Here is a 24,142-nt window from a genome sequence, read left to right on the forward strand (position 1 = left end):
TCACTCTTCAAGGTACTGGGAACATAGCATTGAACAAAACAGAAAAAAAAAAAAAAAAAAAAAACCCTCCCCGTCCTAATGTCGCTTAAGCTCTGTCTCACCATTCTTCTTCCATCTATCTTGCTGTTTTTCTTTAATCAAATATACTCAGTCTCGCAAGAGCCTGGATCAAATGTGTGGTATCTGTGAGTCCATCTCATCCTCGGAACTAACAATGTCCTGCTATTTTAGAGGAAGTTTGGCACAGAGAGGTGGACATGCCCTTCTCTAAATTGCCTTGGCGAGAAAGTGGCACAGTCTTCAGCCTGGGTCACCATCTGCTTTTCTACTGGGCAGCCCTGTGCCCTTTTGCTTTCTTTTCTAACTTCACATCTGTGTTGCTTTGCTCATATCTGCATCTATTTGCTCTCAAAGAATCTTGTTTATTTAACCACCTAGGCTTTGGCAGATGACCTCAAGCCTTTCAGACGCTGCCCACCACCAAAGCTTCAGGCCAAACCATCATCCTTAGAAGAAGGACCCACAGGGGCACCCGGGTGGCTCAGTAGGTGAAGCATTGGACTCTTGGTTTCCACTCAGGTCATGATCTCATGGTCATGAGATCGAAGCCCCCTCCTCCCTTTTGGGCTCCTTGCTCAGCGGGGAGTCTGCTGGAGATTCCCTCTCCCTCTACCCCTCCCCTCACTCACCCTCTCTCTCTCTCTCAAAAACATAAATAAATCTTTTTTAAAAAAATGAATATGGATCATAAACCTCACAGGAGCCCCAAAGACCTGAGTCATCGGTCCCCGCCTCTGACTGGGACCTTATCTGCTGGTCCTCATCCTCATCTGGCCCCACACACAGCCTGCCTGGGGGGCTCTGGTCACGGGGGTTCGCCCTGCTCCCTCCCACCACAGTTCATGTTTGTGTACCCTGCAGCCTCTGGGCCTCTGGCTGCTCTGTTGCTGGCTTCCCTTCCTGCTTACTGCTTGCACTGGCCCTTCAGTTGTTAGCACAGAGACTCCCTGGGAGATTCACCCTAACCCTGCCGGCAAGCTCAGAGTCCTCTATTATATTATTGTAGCAGTGCTGAGTAACCTTTCTCCCAGCGATTACTTTGTAATTGCTTGCATTCTCCTGATGTATCCTAAGGCTCCTTGAGAGCTGGATCGTAATCTGTCTTTTGCTTACCCTTGTGTCTGGGTACCAACAAACGTGTGCTGACGACAGACTGGATGATTTGCTATAGGCATACACACCATCACTTCAAATTCAACAACATGGTAATTACATTTTGCTCAATGACAGGCACCCCCTGCATTTGCCACCTTTCAGGTGACCTAATGACCTCACCATACTTATCCCAAATAGGGATCACATCCTCTCTTCAAATTACCTTGCTCCTTCTGTGTCTTTCTCAGTTCTCCTCACCTCAGAAGTGCAGCAGCGTGGATGGGCTCTGCTTGAATTACTTCTTCTGAGGAAAGCGGTAACTTACAGCCTTGTCACCTCCAAAATGTGCTTTGCAACAGTAATAACAGGCATGCAGTCCTTACAGGACCCTTACTGAACTATGATAGAAATTTATATTCCAAATAGTTGCTGGGCTATGTACCTGTCATTATTCTACACGTATCTATCCAGGCATCTTCACGTCAGCTCAGCTACTCAGTTCTTTATCATGAGTTAAATAAAGGCAGGCAGAAAATTAAAGTTTGGAAAAGATTTTAAGAAATTATGTTGCTGTATAAGGGTGCCTCCGTGGCTCAGTTTGTTAAGCTTCTGCCTTTCGCTCAGGTCATGATCCCAGGGTCTAGGATCCACCCTCATATGGGGCTCCCTGCTCAGCAGGACCGTCTCCAGCTCCCCCTACTTGTGCTCTGTCTCTGTCAAATAAATAAATAAAATCTTAAGAGAGAGAGAGAGAGAGAGACAGAGACAGAGACAGAGAGAGAGAAATTATTATAAGGATATAAGGAGAAGAAGGCCACGGGGTATTTCAGAAAAATAATGAAAGGGAGGAGCTCAGCAATTTTCCAAATGCACATGAAAACATTAGGATACAGTGTGAGGGATTCCTTTACAAATGCTCAGTTTCCTAGGAGGCCAGGGTGACTAAAATGTTAATTTTATCCTTGTAACTGAGGGTTGTATGAGTTGTAACTTTTCACCGGGAGTGGCTTATTTGGGCTCTTGAACCAGAGCCAGCGGATAACACCCATCCTGTGCCTCTTCTCCTGATGCTGTAGGATCCCTCCCTTCTGTGCCAGACCACGAGGGCAGATAGTGCAGGCAACTGGGGAAGGCAGTACTGCTATCAGCCCGGCCAGGCGAGGCCCGGCCAGCCATGGCCTCAGGGGCACCTGGGGAGCGACTGCGCGAGGAAGCCAGGTGCCCTGTGTGCCTGGATTTCCTGCAGGACCCGGTCAGCGTGGCCTGCGGCCACAGCTTCTGCCTCCGGTGCATCTCCGAGTTCTGCGAGAAGTCCGACAGCGCTCAGGGGGGCCTGTATGCCTGTCCGCAGTGCCGGGGCCCCTTTGGGCTGGAGAGCTTTCGGCCCAACCGGCAGCTGGCCAGCCTGGTGGACAGCGTGCGTCAGCTGGGACTGGGCCCGGGGCCCACTGGGGTGCGCCAATGCGCGCGGCACGGCGAGGAGCTGAACCTCTTCTGCGAGGAGGACCAGGAGACGCTGTGCTGGGTCTGTGACACCACCCCGGAGCATAGGAGCCACCACACGGTGCCACTCCAGGAGGCAGCAAGGTGTTACCAGGTGAGAGCCCCTTGGTGCACTCCGCAGGGCACAGGTGGAGAGGCCCGATTGGGAGTCTGGAAATGCGGCCCACACAGATGAGTGGCTAGAGGCAGCGGTGTTAGTGACTTGTCTAGCTAGGGACAAACCCAGATGATTCCATCCTGACCTGAACGACTCCGTTCAGGTTGGGTCCCCTTGCCTTGCCCCACGGTAACCCCCTTCTGGGACCTCTCTTCAGGAGCTCAAATGCACCCAATTCATTTGACCAAATGATTTTAGATTGTCCCCTCCTCTGTGAAGCCTTCCCCAGTGCCTAGTTTTTTCATCCTGGTTTTATTCTCCCGATGGTCAGTCCTGGTTCCAAAGACTCTGGTGTGGAGGCTGGGTTATCCAGTTGGTTCTTGGTTATAGGTGTACATCTTTATTGTAAATGCTTCTTAATTAGCTGTCTAATGCCTTATCTTCCATAGCACTTATCTCTATGTTAGTTAATACTGTCACCAAAACAACCCCTGGGTTTTGGACACCAGTGCCCGCGGAGCACACAGCTCTGATCGCCTTCCAATCCTACAAATGCATGTGTGCCCTGAAGTAAAAACCCAGTAGCTAAGTTTGTTCACACGTATTCGGGGGGACTGATGATGACAGCATCCCCAGTGAAGAGGTGACTCATATTGGAGTATTTGGCCCCCAAAAGTGGCGTCTGTGAAACTCTAATAGAGTTTTCCCTACTGGTGCTCTTCAAAAGGTCTTTGATCTGTTCTGAGCACATTTAAATTCCCAACATCGGGAGCAGCTTCCACCGCAAAAGAGGTGGGAGTGGTCTAAAATCTACCGACATGTTTAACTGAAGTACTGTCGCAATGAAATAAATCGTGAACATTGGACTTTCTAAAATTATTATTATTAATTATTATTATTACTTTAACTTTGTTTTAAATCAAGGTTTTGGGATATTTACCACCTCAACTTCCCTCTTGACATACCTGGAAATATCTCTGACTTTTTCTTTTTTATTTTGGTTGTCATCTACAAATTTCAGGTGCCAGCTCCTTCCTAGCTACACTTTTGAAGTATGCTGTTCCTGCTTTCTTTTTACCAGAAGTTACCTAAATGTAACGTGGCTGTATGTAATATATCTTAATTGACTACCAAATAAATATCTGTTAACTCCTTAGCCTGTCAGCAAGGACTTCATAGGACCCTAAGTGCTGTTTCTACACTTCTTGTCTCAGCCAACCATGATATCCAGCAAACCCAACCTAATCACTGTTGTCCCCAAACATGACACATCTTGTTCACCTCCTTGCTTTTGATCACAATTTCTTCTGCCTAAGCGAACTGTTTCTCTATCGGTGTCGAAGTTCTGTTTCATACAAACGTTTAAAAAATGCCACTTCCAGAACACCTAGATGGCTCAGATGGTTAAGCGTCTGCCTTCAGCTCAGGTCATGATCTCAGGGTCACTGGGCTCCCTGATGCTCAGTGGGGAGCCTGCTTCTTCCTCTCCCTCTTCCTGCTGCTCCCCCTGCTTGTGCCCTCTCTCTCACTATTTCTCTGACAAATAAGTAAATAAAATCTTTAAAAAAATGCTGCTTCCCCCATCTTGTCAAATACTTCCATATATTATCCTGTTAGTTTCTGTGCAACATTATAGATAAGCTTATAGCAGTCTCTTTTAAAGGCAGTTCTTGTGTAAGACTTATTAAATGACTTGGGGAAGAGCCCCCACCCCCTATTTTTTTCCTAAGACTTATTGAATGACTTAAGGAAGAAAATAAAAGTATATATATATGTGTATCTTTATGGTTCTTCTCTCTAGATAAAATATATGTGTTTACCTCTAGCAGGGGTTGAGGGTGGAAAGGAGATTCAGTTTATTATTTTTTAAATTCCTCGTAAGGTTTATGATATTGCACATCTCCTCTCCACTTAACAATTAGTGATTTACAAGGTTTCATTTGACCAAATAATAATAAACAATTTTCTTATTATAAATCAATAAATAATTTTAAAAACCTCAAATATATAGATATAAGGAATAACATCCCTCACAACCAAGCAGTTGTAGATACAATTTCATCTATTGAACATTTATTGCTACATAGTTTTTATATATTCATTACAAGCACTTTTTTCAAAATTGGTGTTATATTACATAAAATATACTTATCTTTTTTTTTTAAAGATTTTATTTATTTATTTATTTGACAGAGATAGAGAGAGCCAGCGAGAGAGGGAACACAAGCAGGGGGAGTGGGAGAGGAAGAAGCAGGCTCATAGCGGAGGAGCCTGATGTGGGGCTCGATCCCATAACGCCAGGATCACGCCCTGAGCCGAAGGCAGATGCTTAACCGCTGTGCCACCCAGGTGCCCCTAAAATATACTTATCTTAATTGACTTTATAATTGTGAATGTTTCTTATCATTCAATATTCTGCAGCATCTTGTTTTAATTCCATCATGTTAATATAAAATGCATTTTTCTCACTCTCTCACTTTTGACAGTTGGTAAGTTACTTCTATTTTAAAGAATGAACCATGAGAGACTGTGGACTCTGGGTAACAAACTGAGGGCTTCAGAGGGGAGGTGTGGGGGATTGGGATAGGCTGGTGATGGGTATTAAGAAGGGCATGTATTGCATGGTGCACTGGGTGTTATACGCAACTAATGAATCATGGAACTTTACATCAAAAACTAAGGATATACTGTATAGTGGCTAACAAAACATAATAAAAATTATTATAAAAATTAAAAAATATAATGCTGTAATGAACATATGTTTAGATTTTTTATTATATCTGGCATTAACATTTAAAATATATTTATATTTTACTTAATCATTGGTGAGGTTGAACATTTTTTTGTGCTTACTAGCCTGTTTAGTCGGTCTTTGCATTTCTTGATATCCCTGGTTGATATTAGGTACTGAATTCAGGCATCTATAATGGGTTCAGCACATGTTTCCAAACAGGCCAAGCTCCTGATGGCCCTGGAACTTGTAAGGAAGGAGATGGAGGAGACCTTCACTCAGGAGGCCAACATGGGGAAGAAAACTGTCGTTTGGAAGGTAAGAGAATCTTGGGGCTTCTGGAGGCTTGCTTGTCTGGCAGAACCAAGTTTGGGTCATTAAATTACTATGGAAGCATCTTCCCTGCTGCACACTTTTGTTCCATTTACATGGTTGCTCTAGGGAAACATCTGCATCACCTTGGATCATCGCATCCCCTCAAATTACACTGTGTATCTGTGTTCTTTTTATCTCTATTAATACTACCCCAATCCAAATTATAAATAGTTTTACTGACCTTGATTGTACTATAACTCACTGTTCCATTCCTAGTACCTACAGAAGTCTCATATTATCATTACTAGTTTAAAATGTGTGTGTGTGTGTGTGTGTGTGTGTGTTCATCGGATGAATGACATAATAAATATTTCACAAGATTGATATATATGGCATATAGCTAATATTAATCATTTTAAATATAGGAGGATAATCTGAACATTCAGCCCCTTGTCAGTAATCCATATACATATCTTCTTTTTTTTTTACACTTCAACTTTTTTCACTTACCTATTTACACACACACACACACACACACACACACACACACTGGTTCTCAATCTGTGGTGATTTTGTCCTCCAAGGGATATTTTGCAATAACTGTAGACATTTTTGGTTCTCATGGCGGGTTGGGGGAGGGGAGTTTGCTACTGGAATTCCAAGGGTGAAAGCCAGGCATGCTACCAAACACCTTACAACGCACAGGACAGCCCACAAAAGCTCGCAATGAAGACTCATCTGGTCAGGGATGCCTGGGTGACTCAGTCGGTTAAGTGTCTGCCTTCAACTCAGGTCATGATCCCGGGGTCCTGGGATCGAGCCCCAGGTCAGGCTCCATGCTCAGTGGGGAGTCTGCTTCTCGCTTTCCCTTTGACCTTCCCCTCTGCTCATACTCTCTCTCTCTCTCTCTCAAATAAATAAATAAAATCTTTAAAGTAAAGAATCATCTGGTCAAATATAAATAGGGTCAAGATTGAGAAACTATGTATAGAAAGTATATGTATATTTATATCTATTTATGTAACATATGATTTATAGAGTATTTCTATTATTTGGCCTTCTCNCCTCAGACTGATATTTCTGTAAGGACCATTTATGCTACATTTTTCTTCTGTGCTGCATCTTATCTTTTCTATAGTTATGCATATCATATGTAAAGTTAAACATTTATTCATAATTTTTGTTCTTTTTAGGCTAATAATCCAAGTCAATTGTTTTCAATCCTGACCTGACTATAGATTTACACATCAGAAGTTCCATATGCAAGATTTTGCAAACCCTCCACTAATTATTCTAAGTAGAGATAATTCTATGATCCGTGTTCTTCTGTTTGGTTTTATTTTGTTTTTTGTTTTTTTATAATAATATTTTTTATTATATTATGTTAGTCAGCATACAGTACATCCCTGGCTTCTGATGCAAAGTTCGATGACTCATTAGTTGCATATAACACGCCGTGCAGTATGCAATACATGCCCTCCTCACTACCCATCACCAGTCTATCCCATTCCCCCACCCCCTCCCCTCTGAAGCCCTCAGTTTGTTTCTCAGAGTCCGTAGGTTCTCATGCTTCATTCCCCTTTCTGATTACCCCTCTTTCTTTATCCCTTTCTTCTCTTACTGATCTTCCTATTTCTTATGTTCCATAAATGAGTGAAACCATATGATAATTGTCTTTCTCTGCTTTATGATCCGTGTTCTAAGCAATGTAAACTTGCATGAGCCATATGGGCCAAATACAACACACATCAGTTTAATAAAACAAACTCTAACTTCTACAAAGACACTTCTGTCTATGTCTGTAGATATAATTGTCACACTCAAAAGGAGGATGTGAGAGAAAGAAGGATTGCAACCAAACCCCTTCTTTCACCATGCCGTCCCTCAGGGTGTAACTCCACTCTTTTTCCGTGGCTGAATTATTAGCACCACTGCTCAACAGCTCAGACTCCAACATCAGGGATAAATTACATGAATTGTACCTTTCAGATCAAACTATGGAATTTAGAGTTGGTTATTTTTTTAGAAGTCAGGATTACATGAATCCAGTAATTTAGAAAGTGGCAGAAAGTGGTAGGGATGGAAAATTGCCAGATGGTTTTGAGCCTTAAGGGATTTGAGAATCATTACTAATTTTGTTTTTCATTTGTTTATTTGTTTTTATTTATTTTTTTTTAAGATTTTATTTATTTATTTGACAGAGATAGAGACAGCCAGCGAGAGAGGGAACACAAGCAAGGGGAGTGGGAGAGGAAGAAGCAGGCTCATAGCAGAGGAGCCTGATGTGGGGCTCGATCCCATAACACCGGGATCACGCCCTGAGCCGAAGGCAGACGCTTAACCGCTGTGCCACCCAGGCACCCCTATTTGTTTTTAGAAAAAAAGGTGTTAGTTCATGCCCTTAAATCAAACCAAGACCTTATAATGTTTTGCAATGGGCCAGGGAATCCAAAATGAGACACTATGGGAGATTATTGTGTTTCCTGTACTCATTTTAAAGCTAGTTTTCCACATCCCAGGCTCAGGAGAATAAAATGTATGAATAATAATGCTGTGTCAGAGTATATTCTTTAGGTCTATTTAAAACATGTGCATGTGGGTTTGGGTGGAAATCAGGATTAATTTCCTTAAGTTAACTCTGTAACAAATGGCCTGTGGATCATTTAGCTTTATTTTGGCTGAACAGAGAACATTAGCCTTAAGGTTTCACAATTACCATGTTACGAAGTAATGTTCATGTTTCTAATGTCTAAGCCTTTTTTTTTTCTCACATTTACAATTCAGGTCTCTCTAATCTCTCTTCATAATGATTCAGTTGTTTCCACCCAGTTCTCATTCTAGTCAGTACTTTAATGATGTATTTTAACTTCATTGTGCAACTATTCTATGCTAGTCAGCCTGCTCAGCAGTTTAATAGATATTTAATCTTAATCCGCATACTCCTCCTCCCATAATTTAAATATGGTACAAAAACTTGCATGCAGAACTGCCTTGCCTGCAAGTCCATGGCCAAATGAGAACTCAAATCCAGCTGCCTTTCTCAAACTCTAAGTCTGAAGACCACCGGTCCCATAGAGCGGCCTCTGGTTTCTGCATGTTGTTAAAACGCAGCTGAACTGTGGACAGAGTTTTGGTGCTGGGGTCTTTCTGGACGTTGCAGTCAGCTTCCCTACCCCATACCTGAAGCTCTCCCTGGTTGATGATTGGATCCCCTGTGTCACTCCAGGAGAAAGTGGAAATGCAGAGGCAGCGTTTCCGTTTGGAGTTTGAGAAGTATCGTGGGTTCCTGGCCCTAGAGGAGCAACTGCAGCTGAGGCGTCTGGAGGAGGAGGAGCGAGCCACCCTGCAGAGACTCCGGGAGAGCAAGAACCGGCTGGTGCAGCAGAGCAGGGCTCTGAGGGAGCTGGCCGAGGAGCTGGAGGAGAGGTGCCAGCGCCCAGCGCTGGGCCTGCTGGAGGTGAGCCTGGGCCCCTCAGCAGAACAAAGGGTACGGGGGAGACCACAGAGACACACAGCCACTTTCAGTCACAAACCACTTGTGCCATCATGATTTTTAGGAAAAGGGCACCCTGGCATCTGTTTGGAAAGCACCTTAATTCTAAGTCTTAGCATCAGAATGAGGAGGGACTCTCAACAATTGTATAAAATAGTTCATCTTAGAGACCAAAAATTAATTTGATATCTTACCTATGAGGTTAAACAAAAAAATGGACAATTGATGTTATGTTGGGTGAAAACCACTTCTTAAAACCACACAGCTAATCTGTCAATGATGATAGCCGATTCCAGAAGTCTTTGGTAACCCATTTCTGTGTCAGTAGCTAAATGTATGAATAATGTCTTAAATTGTCCAGCTTGAAGCTTTCCTGTTAAATTTTGTGGCAAACACAAATTTCGTTGTCCATATTGCATGCCCATTCCAAGCATGGTGGGGAGGGATTAAATGGGTTCCTTGCCATTTGCTCACAGTCTGTTAGGGTTTGGACAGCAGAGAGACAAAATAGGAAAAAGGGAAATTTTTATTTGTTTTTAATCCTTCATGAGGTCATCAAAATGCCAAGTGAACTGAGAAAACCATTGTTGATAATGCATGTGTATTATCATGACAGAACGCATTGCAGTAGAAAAATTCTGGGCACACTTCATTCTGTCTCATCCCCAATGACTCATTCAGGAGCTTCTCAGCTAAGGAATCCATGTCCTCATTTAGCAGCTGACCCGCAGATTCCATCGTGAGTCAGCCCCAGACGCTGAAAGTGCAGTGAAATCTTCATATTAACTATCTACGTAATGTTTACAAAGACAGTGAGTAAGCAGCACTGGTGACATAGTTAGGGGTTCATTAAATGAATGAACTTTCAAAGCATTTTTATTTGTCTTATTTAATTCATTTTGTCTTCAATTATCTATATCTATATCTATCTATCTATCATCTATCTATCTATCATTTATCTATCATCTATGTGTAAGCAACACATATGTTTATTATCATTATCATTATTACTAGGCTCGTTTCCATGTGAGCAAACTAAGCATCAAAAAGGAATTCATTTTCTGAATTTCAGACAGCAAATATACACAGAACTTTAGCATTTTCAATAATGACATCCATCATCTTATTTTACCATATTTCAAAACAAAACATTGAAAATAAGCAGTTATTAGCACCAGATAAATGTTAAAATTATTTCCGCTACAAATCTTAGGGAGAATATATTCTAAAATTATTTATTTTCATTTTTATATCCACCTTTCCCTTTCTTCCTCAGTACCAGTAAGCAGCATTTTACTGCCAAAGGCCAAAAACACGGCCTGCCAGTCTCATAAAAAGTAAAGTCAATTATTTTCCTTCTTTTATGCCTTCTCAAAATTTATCTGACACGTGGTTATTTTTAGATGGAAAAAAGAAAATGTAAAACGGGATTTATTTAAATAATCTCCTTTGAGATAAAATGTTGCTATTAATTAATGACTTCCTTTTTTATCCAGTTAGGTAACCTACTGACACATGAGTCCATAGCTATGGTGTCGTGGTTCAAGTAATGAGGAATTTGGGGTTTTCTTACAGAGACATGGGGAGTAATATATTTTTGTCAATACCTTTCTCTGTTCCTCAAATAAATTCTGGAGATTTTTAAAGTGTATTTTTACCTTAATTCTATCTACATTTGTTACAGAATGTAACTCTTTATTAATATATCCAAATGTCAGAATTATCAATTCAGAAAATAGTTAAATTGGTTGATATCATTGGAATTAACCTAAACTTTGTGTAGTCTGATTCCATTGTAGTACAGGCAAACTGATTTTAAAATTCATGAGAAAATTCAACAGCCAATTTTTTGATTTTGTTAAGAGAGATTGATGTCTTCTATCATTTTATCGTCATAATTAATTATTTCCAATCATCCCTAAAGAGATGTTCATGGTTTGTTTCCAATCTGTAAAAAGAATTTTAGAGTGTAACTCATACCTGCTTATATTTCTCTTTTACTTTCAGGGTGTGAGAGGAGCCTTGAGCCGGTATGTTTACTGTCTGAATCAGGGATGGGTTGTGGGAGGACAAGGGAGTTGGTGGATAAATCCTACTAAGAATTGTCGCTTCTGTGCCCTTCTCAGAAGTAAGGATGTCACACAGCTGGAACCGGAGACCATCCCCATGGAGCTGAGGACAATGTGTCGCATCCCTGGGATGAGGGAAATGTTGAGAAAGTTCCAAGGTAGGCTGCTTCTTTGAGCCGGGAGAACTACAATGTCTATAGTTTGGTTGTTATTACAGTTTGTTACCGTACAAATCAGGTTGCAGTAACAGAACCCAGTTTATCTTTCATTTTTAAAGATATATTTATTTATTTGAGAAAGAGAGAGAGTGGGAGAGAGTAACCCAAGCAGGATGTTCACTGGGAGTGGAGCCTGATGCGGGCCTCGATCTTATAACCCCAAGATCAGACCTGATCCAAAACCAAGAGTGAGCCACCAGGCACCCCAGCAAAGGTCTATTTTTAGATCATATCACTGATTTACTAGTGGGTTGTGGAGACTTTTGTTTCACCTCATCTTCCTCTGGGAGTAGTGCAGATAGAGCCCCACCTCGATTCGGTTGCTGGTTGCTCTGGGAAAGGGCTAGGTTATGGTGGTTTGGGCACTGGTCCTAAAGGCATCCACACTTAAGTGGCACCCTGGCTTCCCTGAAGATTTTTTAACTATAGTGAGTCACATGCTCATGCCAAGTTATAAGGGTGGATGGGAGACAGTGCTGTATTCAGAAGAAAGAACTGGGATATTTGTGTAGAGTCATAAAGAGTATCAGAGTCACTAACACCCATTTAAGCTACCTTTAGTTAGAACAACAGGCTTGAAAGTGTGGTTCACAGCTTATTAGCTGTGATATGAGTAACATTAGTTGCAATGAATATTCATTTCCCTGTTTATAAAATGCTGAAAAAATGTATTGTTTGGAGGACTAAATGAAATGTATTTGAAAACAGAAAAATCATCAATATAAAAGCATACATCAAATTTATTTTATTATCTGTAACTTGATGAGTTGCTTAAATCAGGTATTCAATAAAGCCAAAAATATTCAGTCAATTATTTTTATGTAGGAGTAAGTGTGGTGACATAAATGAGTTTGTTAGATCTGATAATGCTGTTTTTCAAAGAGTATAGATTCAACATTTGTATTTCTGTTTTTAACCCAAGTTATACCTAGCAATGTATGCAAACTGTGGCTAAACACTGCTTTCATTACTTCGAAGGAAGTTTCAGCCCATAATGAGAAAACCCTATGCAGCCCTGTTCAATGATGGGCAGATTAGCATACTAACTGTATGACTTCTTGCAATTTGTTACACTCCCATAATCAAAGTCCTCATATTCCCATTTTTTACTGAATAAATAATGAATCAATTCAATAAATATTCCATATTTTGTGCCAGGCACTTTTCTAAGTATTGAAATATATTATTGAACAATAACAAAAAATCCTACAAATCCATAGCTTCATATACATACAGTGTACATATTTACCTAAATTATGCAAAATGCACAGAATGTTAGAAGATGATACAGAATATTGGGGAAAAAATAAGGTAAGTGTGGCAAGAAGTTTTCAGGTTAGGGCATCTAATTTTAAATTTGACAATCCAGGAAGTCCCCTTGAGGTTAACACATCAAATATCTAACATGGAATAAAACATTCCAGGCAGCAGAAACAATGAGTGCCCAGGCCTGAAATAGAAATATAGAAGATGTGTTCCAGAAACTATGAGGAGGTCTGTGCGGCTGGGGAAGAATAAGCAAAGTCAGAGAGGTCAAGAAAGGACCAACTTGCACAGGGTGCTCTGGGCAGGTCACTGTGACCAGGATGCTTTATCTTTGAGTAAAACAGGAAATCAATGGAAAGTTGTAAATGGAGGAATAACATGATTAGATTAATGTTTTAAGAGTCTTACTCTGTATGTTTTATTGAGAATAAATTCAAAGGGGTAAGGCTTTAAGTGGGAAAAGCAATTAGGAGCCTTTGCAATAATTCAATCAGAGATGATTATGGATTGGATTAACATGGTAGTATTATCAGAGGTGCTGAGATGTGGAATGTGCACAGAATCTTGGTATATTTCAAAGGTAAAGCTGGTAAAATCTGCTGTTGGATTAGATATGAGTTGTCAGAGAAAGAGAAAAGTCAGAAATGATTCCAGAGTTTGAATCTCCAGAATTTTCATAATGAAGTTGTTGTTTACATTGGTGGTTAAGGCTGCAGGTGTGGCAGAAGGAGGGAGTTGGATTTTGAACATACCAATGGTGTGATGAATGTTATATATCCAAAGTTTGATGTCAGGTAAGCAGATGATTCTGCAAATACAGTTTCAGGAGAAAGGTTTAAGGTAGAGATTTGCATTTGGAATCAGTAAGCATATGAGTGGAATTTAATTAAAGCAATGATCCAGCCAGCCCAATAACACATTGAGAGTGAGCTGAGAAGGAAAGAAGAGGTCCCAGTCCTGAAACCACTGGATGGAGAAGTGGGGAAAACAGTAAAGGAGACCAAATGAGTGATGAGTGGAGAGGGGAGGAAAGGGTGAGGATCAGCGTCTCTGGGAAAGAGAAAGGAGGTTTTCCAGGACAAAGGTGGGGGGGCGAAGCATTGACTGCTACAAGAAAGTGATTTAAGGTGACCTCGAATGACTACTCACCAGTGTGGAGGTCACTGGGAAGTTTCATTAGAGTATTGTTATATCATGATGAGCAATTGAGTATAAGAGAGAGGGGTGGGGGAGCAATTGGAGATAGACCATATTAACTACCTTTCACAGATTTATATTCTTATAAATGGAGCAGGGAAGTGTGCTGGAGTGGAAATAATGTGTAAAGACAACGTGCATTAAGTAGGCCTAACAGAGTTCCATGGAAACCAACATTCCAGTCTGTTATTTATGACCTCTAAAGTTTGGGGAAATCGCATAAACTATGACTCTGAGTCTCCTCGTCTGTAATGTGGGGATGATAGCAGGCACCTAAATGGGTTAGCGGCAATGATATATCATGTACGTGACCCACTCAGGTTAGGGTATCAACACAAGATCACCAGAAGTGGATTTAGAGACAAATAGTAGTAAGGGTCATTGTAATAGTATTTGTTATTATTATGATATTAAAAATGAAACTGTATGAATAAAATTTATTATTTTTGAATGTTTATAAAGAAAAGACACTGAATATTTTACATCCTGCCTTCTTCACTGAGAATATTTTACATGTAAATGTATTTATTAATTACGTGTATAAGTAAAATTTCACATCAATCTCCCTGGGACTTCACAGTATCAGTATTGGTTTTCTGTTGTTGTGGAACAAATTACCACGGACTTCACTGCTTAAATCCACATGCATTTATTAGTTCATAATTATACAGACCAGACATTCATGTGGGATCAGCTCATTTCTTTGCTTAGTTTTCACAAGATCAATATTAAGGTGTTGGCCAGGTTGGGCTCCTCTGAAGAGTCTAGGGAAGAATCCACTCCCAAGCTTATTCAGTTTATTGGCATAATGTTGTTCTGGCAGTTGTGGGAATGAGATCCTCGTTTCATGGCTGGCTGTCAGTTGGAGGTCACTGGCCTTTCTCCTCATGTGGCTCATTCTGTCTTCAAAGCCAGCAATGACACATTAAATTCAAATCTCTCTGACTTCTTGTTCTGCCATCAGCCCAATAGCCATAGAAACCTTTCCGGTTTTAAGGGTTCATGTGATTAGATGAGATCCTCCCAGATCATGTTCCTCTTGTCATAAAATAAAATCATGAGAGTACCACCAAGGTCTGTAGGTCGTGGGGCTCATCTTAGAATTCTTCCTACCAGAGCAAAGTAACACTGAAAGTGGTAGATTTCAAATTAACAAATTTGTTCTATGGATTTTGAGAAAAAAATAAATACAGAGGATTTTCCTAAGAGCTCCCAAGTGCTCTGAATATAGGCAAAAGGAATCTTAAATAGGTATGCTTATGGTTCATCACATCATCAATTGTTATGCTTTTATTGGGGTAAGAATGAGTCCTGAATTATGCAGAGGTAGCAGTGGGATACACAAGGAAGTAATGAGGAATATACGAGTGACCTGAAAGATAAAATATTATTTTGCTTTCTCTAGGAGTTATTTGAGAGAGAAGAATGAGGAATGGTGTGACTATTATACATATTATTGTGCTTCCTATATTTTTACCAGTCTTCTCTGACCTTTCACATGTCTCACAAAATTCTTCCCACAGTTGATGTAAAGCTGGACCCTGTCACAGCGCATCCTAGCCTCCTCTTGACGGCTGATCTGCGCAGTGTGCAGGATGGAGAGCTGTGGAGGGATCTCCCCAACAACCCTGAGCGATTTGACACATGGCCCTGTATCCTGGGTTTGCAGAACTTCTCCTCAGGGAGGCATTATTGGGAGGTCATGGTGGGAGAAAGAGCAGAGTGGGGTTTAGGTGTCTGTCAGGAGACAGTGCCAAGGAAAGGGGAGACCACACCCTCTCCTGAGAACGGAGTCTGGGCCATGTGGCTGCTGAAAGGGAATGAGTACATGGTCCTTGCCTCCCCATCGGTGCCTCTCCTCCACCTGGAACGGCCTCATTGCATTGGGATTTTTTTGGACTATGAAGCAGGTGAAATCTCATTTTACAATGTAACAAATGGGTCTTACATCTACACGTTCAATCAACTGTTCTCTGGTATTCTCCGACCTTATTTTTTTATCTGTGACACGATTCCTCTTATCTTGCCATCTATGACAGATGCGGAGTCAGAAAACTGGGCATCCAGAGGTCATCTTGACTCTGCTTCTAATGTGAGACACGATCATTCCTAACATTCTGTTCCTGAGAATTTTACACCTAGCAAAAGTTCCTGGGGTGCAATGAGGATGCAAACATGCTAAGCCCCAACAAATGCCCCCATTCAGATCAGCACTTTAATCCTTCTTGCTATGGACATTTTTCCATCAGGACAAAACAGAAAATATTACATATTTACATTTGGAGGAGAATTATAGAACATATATATATATATATATATATATATATTTAATTTTGTAAGTGATGATCTCTACAGCCCATGTGGGGCTTGAACTCACGACCTGAGATCAAGAGTCACATGCTCTTCTGACTGAGCTGGCCAGAAACCCCTATAGATCACAATTTTAGAAATGGAGCAGGCTCCTCATGTCTTCCAAATGATGCTACACATTTTCTTGATGAGGCTTTGTCCAATCCTTAACTTGTGTTAAGGATTTCTATACATTCATTATAATTTCTCATTCCTTTTAGTCTCCTTTCATTCCAACTCTTACTAAGAATAAGAAATTATTTTTTTAAAGAAATGGCAGTTCTTAAATTGGTGGAGAACAGTCCAATATCCCTCCAGCTTCAGATCTGTAATTCTATTTCTCTTCCTTTCTCATTCTGTCTCTGTCTGCCTCTGTCTCTTTCTCTCTTTCTTACTCCTGACTTTTTATTTTTTCTTTATACCTATTATTGATAACATTCCATTTCCTTCTTGATTAACAAATCCAGAACGATTTCTTTTTACATTCAATTTTCCTATGACTATATTCATTTACTTTCTAAATCCTCTTTATACTGGACTAATTTCTAAGGATTATGAAATCCATTCCTCAGATTCTACTATAATTGATTATGATCCAAGACCCATCTGGGACTGCAAATTTTCCTTTATCTTTAGAGATATTTTTTAGAGTAGAGATTTCTCAGAATTCTGATTCAACTAGTTCTTTGACTTAGCCATTTACTAGTGGCAAGACCTCAAACAAATAAACCCTTTGTCTTTAGATCTCAGCAACTTAATATAATAATGATATTGACCTTACAATGCTATGGCAAATATTTAAGATCATGATTGATAAGATTGGTTTTAATTAAACTTTTCTACTTAAATATGATATAAAGATGATGATGATGATGACGATGATAATGAACTGATAATGATATCTGACTTATTTTTAAAGAGTACTCTGTACCTTCCTAAAAAAATTCTTGTCATTGAAGGTTAACTTTGCTGTTATATTACTCTATATCTGTGTCTAATAAATAATTGCCAGACAAGTGCCAAAATGCTTAAATGCTAAATGTTCAGGTATCATAAAATTATTAATTAATGAGAAATTTAGTTAACATTACTTTAATAATAATCTGCCAACACTTTAATCCTCCACTTTAACTCTAACCTGAACCTTACATATTTTTCTCTTTCTGAAAGATCTCCTTGACTAAAATCTCTCACTTACTTTCCAATAACATCATTAACATAGTTTTCTTTCTAGAGTTTTTAAACATTTTTCTTTCCAGGCTTTTTACATTTAGAGGACTATCATGAAGTATAATAATTTTAGAAATGGAACAATCTCATAAACTGTATTTCCAGATGGCTCTACATACTTTATTGATGAGTCCTTGCATTGAACTAAGATTTCTGTACATTCATGTGTGATACATTTTTGTTTGATCATAAGCAAACAAGCCCTCTCTCCATTTCTCCTTTCCAAATGTAGGTAATAATAATGTAGTCTTATATGCCTCTTGTTGATAGTTTTATAGACCACGCATACCCGAGGCCTCTTCCATGCATGGTCTGAATAGAGAAGAGGCTCATGCCCTGGATTTCCATGCTTTCCCATCATCAGGGATTAAAGAGGAGCCAGCAGTTTAGTGTAACACCTATTCATGTCACTGCAAGGCCAGGGATCCATGACAGGAGGTCATACTGAGAACACACCTCCCCAGGGGGTTCTACCCATTCTCTTAAACTTAACAGGCAGAAGGACACCACAGCACAGTCTCAGTCTGTCTACCCTCTTCAAAGCATGAACAGAGAATGACTAGTCCCCTAGACAAAGTTAACATCCTGGTTTCCACTGTCTCCCTCCAATCCTGTTACCTCACTTTGCATCTTATCATGATTTATATCAATCATTCAAGCAACTGAAGTCTTCCTTCATCCCTTGCTTCCCAAACTTCGCTAAGTTGTGTGCATCCGCTGTTATAATTCTTTCTCCTTTCCCTCCCAGTTCCTAAAATGTCTCTTCTGTTCTCTCTAGAATTCTGATTCATCAATGGCTAACTTCTTTAAATCATCTTTAAAGATCTTTCCTATTCCCTGAACTCTCCCTTACTCTCTTCTCTGTTCTTTCTCCTGACATCTCCACACACACACACACACACACACACACACACACACACACACACAGAGGCTTCTCCATCTCAGTGGAAGGGAATTCCATCCTTTCAATTGCTCAGGCCAAGAATCTGGTTGACTCCTCTCTTTATTTCGTTAGCCCTCATCCAGTCAGTAAACCCTTGGCTTTAACATCAGAATACATACAAAGTTCAACCAGTCCTAACCACTCTGCTGCTATAACTGTGGTCTGAACTTCCATCTTTTTCCACTGGGTTACTATATTATTTTCTTAACAGTAATCTTGGCTGTACTCCAGCCCCTCCCATGTCCATTATCAATGCAGCAGCTGGGCTGATCCTTCAGTTCCCAAGACAGTAGTGCCAGTGCAATGACTTTCCATTCAACTTAGAATTAAACCCATAATCTTTACAGTGAGGCTTCAAACACTGATGTATCTGAACACCAGTTCCTTAACTGATTCTGATTTTGTCTCTGTCCACATACTGCTGGTTTTATCCTCCTCCCTCTATCATTGCATCTAAGTTGGGTTTACACTAGACCAAGCACTTCCCACCATGGGACCTTTCTCCCATCTGTGACTTCTACCTGAAATTCCTTTTTCCTACATGTCTCCCTTACTCAACTTCCTCCCCCCTCTTTTTTTTCCCCATTAAGCCTCCTAAAACGCAGCTTCTCAGTCAGAACTATACAGACTGAACCACCTCAGAGTCCACCCAGAGCCCACTCTCCCAGGTTTTTTACCAGACCTAATGGAGGCTTCCCCCCCAATAGTATGCTTAACAATTTCTAAATGTATTCTATTATATTGTTATTTATTGTGCTCATTTTTGTTTGTTTGTTTAGCTTTTTCTTGGTAGAATGCAAGCACTCTGAAGGAAGGGGTCTTTGTCTATTGATATTTTCTGCATATCGTAAGCACCTCAAATACTGGTTTGTACATGGTTATGACTCAACACATATTTGCTCAATAAATAAATGATTGACTTTCAGGGGACAGAATTCAATGGTGTATCTAAAAGTGTTTTGCAAAATGTAATTTATTATTATTATTATTATTATTATTATTATTATTATCAATTTATAACTATACAACCACTGACCAATAAAGTTTAATGTCAAATGTGAAATGAGTAGAATCAATTTTTAGGTGTAGAGAAAATTTGAATAGAAGTATCAATTTGAGCTTGTAGTTTCCAAGATGGCATAGTAGTAGGGGTACCTTGAGCTTGCCTTATCCTTTGAATACAACCTTCAACTCTTTTGAACAACTAGGAAAAGTATTAGAGGAGTACATAAACAATCTCCACATTTGGAATGAATGAATTTGTCAGAAACAAGGCTCATTATTTAGTCTTCTATACGACTGACTCTCTCTTCTATCTTGTTTAACCCAGTGGTTAGAGCCTCCATTTTTTACTGCATCTCAGTAATAGCATTTTTAATTTCAGCCTGATTAGATTTTAGTTCTGTTACTGTGATTAAAAAAAAAAAAGTTCTGCAAGAAATATTAAAGGGGATACTTTAAGCAAAGAGAGAGCCCAAAAGTAGCATAGACCAGAAAGAAACAGACAATATACAGAAAGAGTGACTTTACAGGTAATACAATGGCAATAAATTCATATATTTCAATAGTTACTCTGAATGTAAATGGGCAAAATGTTCCAATCAAAAAAAAAAAAAAACAAGGTGTCAGATTGAAAAAAGAAAAAAATGAAAAAAAAGACCCATAAATATGTTGTCTCAAGAGATTCATTTTATAACCTAAGACACCTCCAGATTCAGTTAGGGAGTGGAAAACCATTTTTCATGCTAATGGACCTCAAAAGAAAGCTGGGGTAGCAATCCTCATATCAGACAAATTAGATTTTAAACCAAAGACTACAATAAGAGATGAAGAGGGACACTGTATCATATTTAGAGGGTCTATAAAACAAGATCTAACAATTGTAAATATGTATGCCCCTAACTTGGGAGCAGCCAATTATGTACATTATTTTTTTTAAATTAAAGAAACATATTGATAATAATACAATAATAGTAGGGGAATTTAACACCCCATATCACAGCAATGAACAGATCATCTAAGCAGAAGATCAACAAGAAAACAAGGGCTTTGAATGACACACTGGGCCAGATGGCTTCACAGATATATTCAGAGCATTTCATCCTAAAGCAAAAGAATACACATTCTTCTCAAGGGCACATGGAACATTCTCCAGAATAGATCACATACTGGGTCATAAATCAGGTCTCAACTGGTACCAAAAGATTGGGATTGTTACCTGCATATTTTCAAACCACAGTGCTTTGAAATTTGAACTCACGAGTTCTAATACTTGGAGGATAAAGAACATCCTATTAAGAATGTATGGGTAGTGGGGTACCTGGGTGGCTCAGATCATGACCCCAGAGTCCTGGGATTGAGCCTGGCATTGGGCTCCCTGCTCAGTGGGGAGTCTGCATCTCCCTGGCCCCTCCTCCTGCTCGTGCTCTCTGTCACTCACTCACACTCTCTCTCTCTCTCAAATAAATAAATAAAATCTTTAAAAAAAAATGAATGGATCAGTAATAAAAGAGTAATATAAGGGTAATTTAAAAAATTCATGGAAGCCACAGAGAATGAAAATGTAACAGTTCAGAACCTTTGAGATGCAGCAAAAGCAATGCAGATCTTTCTCAAGAAACAAGAAAAGACACAAATACACAAGCTAACCTTACACCTAAAGGAGCTGGAAGAAGAATAACACATAAAGCCTAATCCCAGCAGGAGAACATAAATAATAAAGATTACAGCAGAAATCAGTAAAATAAAAACCAAAAGATCAGTAGAACAGATGAAAGAAGCTAGAAGCTTATTCTTTGAAATAATTAATAAAATCAATAAACACCTAGCCAAACTTTTCAAAAAGAAAAGGGAAAGGACACAAATAAAATCATGAATGAAGAGGAGAGATCATAACCAACACCAAAGAAATGCAAACAAATACAAGAACATATTATGAGCAAATATACAACAAATTTGGCAAACTGCAAGCAATGGATGCTTCTTAGAAATGTAAAAACTAGGGGCGCCTGGGTGGCTCAGATGGTTAAGCATCTGCCTTCAGCTCAGGTCATGATCCCATGGTCCTGGTATCAACCCCACATTGGGCTCCCTGCTCAACGGGGAGCCTGCTTCTCCCTCTCCTTCTACTAATCCCTCTGTATGTGCTCTCTTGCTCTCTCTGTCAAATAAATAAATAAAATATTTAAGAAGAAAGAGAAAGAAAGAAAGAAAGGAAGGAAGAAAGGAAGGAAGAAAGAAAGAAAGAATAAACTACCCAAACTGAAGCAGGAAGAAATAGAAAACTTGAACACACCTATAACCAGCAAGGAAATTGAAGCAGTAATCAAACAAAACCTCCCAACAAACAAGAGTCCAGGGCCAGACTGCTTCCCAGTGGAAATCTACCAAACATTTAAAGAAGAAATGATACCTATTCTTCTGAAGCTGTTAAAAAAAAGAAAAGAAGAGAAATAAAAGGAAAACTTTTTTTATAATTATTTTTTTTATTATATTATGTTAGTCACTATACTACATCCCTAGTTTTTGATGTAAAGTTCCATGATTCATTACTTGCGTATAACACCCAGTGCTAAATCGTGGAATGAGCCGAGATGCCCTTCAACAGATGACTGGATTAAGAAGATGTGGTCCATTTATACAATGGAATATTACTCAGCTATCAAAAAGAACAATTTCTCAACATTTGCTGCAACATGGACGGCACTGGAGGAGATAATGCTAAGTGAAATAAGTTAAGCAGAAAAAGACGATTATCATATGGTTTCTCTCATCTATGGAACATAAGAACTAGGAAGATCAGTAGGAGAAGAAAGGGATAAAGAAAGGGGGGTAATCAGAAGGGGGGATAAAACATGAAAGGCTATGGACTCTGAGAAACAAACTGAGAGCTTCAGAGGGGAGGCGGATGGGGGAATGGGATAGGCTGGTGATGGGTAGTAAGGAGGGCACGTATTGCATGGTGCACTGGGTGTTATACACAACTAATGAATCATCGAACTTTACATCAAAAACCAGGGATGTATTGTATAGTGAATAACATAATATAATAAAAATATTATTATGGAGAAAAAAAAAAAAACACCCAGTGCTCCATGAAATACATGCCCTCCAACCCAGAAGGAAAACTTTTGAACTCATCCTATGAGGCCAAATACCTGATGAACATGGATGCCAAAATTCTCATCAAGATACTAGCTAATAGGATCCAACAGTACATTAAAATGATTATTCACCATGACCAAGTGGGATTTATTCCTGGACTGCAACGGTGGTTCAACAATGGCAAATCAATCAACATGATACATCACATTAATAAAAGAAAGAACATGAAACATATGATGCCCTCATCTGATACAGAAACTCTCCACAATACAGGAATAAAGGGAATATACCTCAATATCATAAAGCCATCTATGAAAAGCCCACAGTGAATATCATTCTCAATGGGGGAAAATATGAAAGCTTTCTCTCTAAAGTCAGGAATATGACAGAGATGTCCAATCTCAACACTGCTGTTCAACATAGGACTAGAAGTCCTCACCTCAGCAATCAGACAACAAAAATAAATGAAACCAAATTGACAAAGAAGAAATCAAATTCCCACTCTTCCTAGATGACAAGTTACTTTTTATATGGAAAACCCAAAACACTCCACCCGAAAATTGTTAGATCTCATACAGGAATTTAGCAGCATGGCAGGTTATAAAATCAATGCACAGAAATCAGTTGCATTTCTATACACTAACAATGAAACAGAAGAAAAAGAAATTAAGGAGTCAATCCCATTTACAAGTGCACTAAAAGTCATAAGATACCTAGGAATAACCCCAACCAAAGAAGTAAAGGATCTGGACTCTGGAAACTACAGAACACTTATGAAAGAAATGGAGGAAGACACAAAGAGATGGAAAAACATTTCATGCTCATTGATTGGAATAACAAATACTGTTAAGATGTCTATGCTACCCAGAGCAATCTACACATTTAATGTAATCCCTATCAAAATACCATCCAACTTTTTTCACAGAGCTGGCATTAATAATCCTAAAATTTGTATGGAACCAGAAAAGATCCTGAATAGTTAAAGGCATGTTGGAAAAGAAAACCAAAGCTGAGGGCATCACAATGCCTAACCTCAAGCTATACTACAAAGCTGTGATCATCAAGACAGTATGGTACTGTCACAAAAACAGACACATGGATCAATGGAAAGAATAGAGAACCCAGAAATGGACTCTCAACTCTATGGTCAACTAATCTTCAACAAAGCAGGAAAGAATACCCACTGTAAAAATGACAGTCTCTTCAACAAATGGTGTTGAGAAGATTGTACAGCCACATTTAGAAGAATGAAACTGGACCATTTTCTTACACTACACACAAAGATAAAGTTAAAATGGAAGAAAGACCTAAATGTGAGACAGGAATCCATCAAAATCCTAGAGGAGAACACAGGCAGCAATCTCTGTGACCTCCTTGGCAGCAACTTCTTGCTAGACATGTCTCCAAAGGCAAGGGAAACAAAAGTAAAAATAAACTTTTGGGACTTCATCAAGATAAAAGCTTTTGCACAG

At 39.5% G+C, this 24,142-nt stretch overlaps 1 protein-coding gene across 3 annotated transcripts in view; it reads left to right on the forward strand.

Annotated features, from left to right (window-relative positions):
* Positions 1–2,250: 2,250 nt before the first annotated feature.
* Positions 2,251–24,142, forward strand: part of LOC103680336 (olfactory receptor 2W3) — a 33,122-nt gene continuing 11,230 nt past the window's right edge. Inside the window, exons 1-5 of one of the 3 annotated variants that reach the window (XM_008709876.2) lie at positions 2,251–2,752; positions 5,709–5,804; positions 9,028–9,258; positions 11,302–11,324; positions 11,421–11,521. In XM_008709876.2, the coding sequence (XP_008708098.1) occupies positions 2,330–2,752; positions 5,709–5,804; positions 9,028–9,258; positions 11,302–11,324; positions 11,421–11,521 (874 nt within the window). In that variant the 5' untranslated portion in view covers positions 2,251–2,329. Of the gene's footprint in view, positions 2,753–5,708; positions 5,805–9,027; positions 9,259–9,975; positions 10,126–11,301; positions 11,325–11,420; positions 11,522–24,142 lie in introns of those variants that run through there. The other 2 variants (XM_040622684.1, XM_040622683.1) reach the window with 2 other exon arrangements.

The sequence above is a fragment of the Ursus maritimus genome, unplaced genomic scaffold (assembly GCF_017311325.1).
Source record: "Ursus maritimus isolate PB19 unplaced genomic scaffold, ASM1731132v1 scaffold_5, whole genome shotgun sequence".
NCBI lineage: Eukaryota > Metazoa > Chordata > Mammalia > Carnivora > Ursidae > Ursus > Ursus maritimus.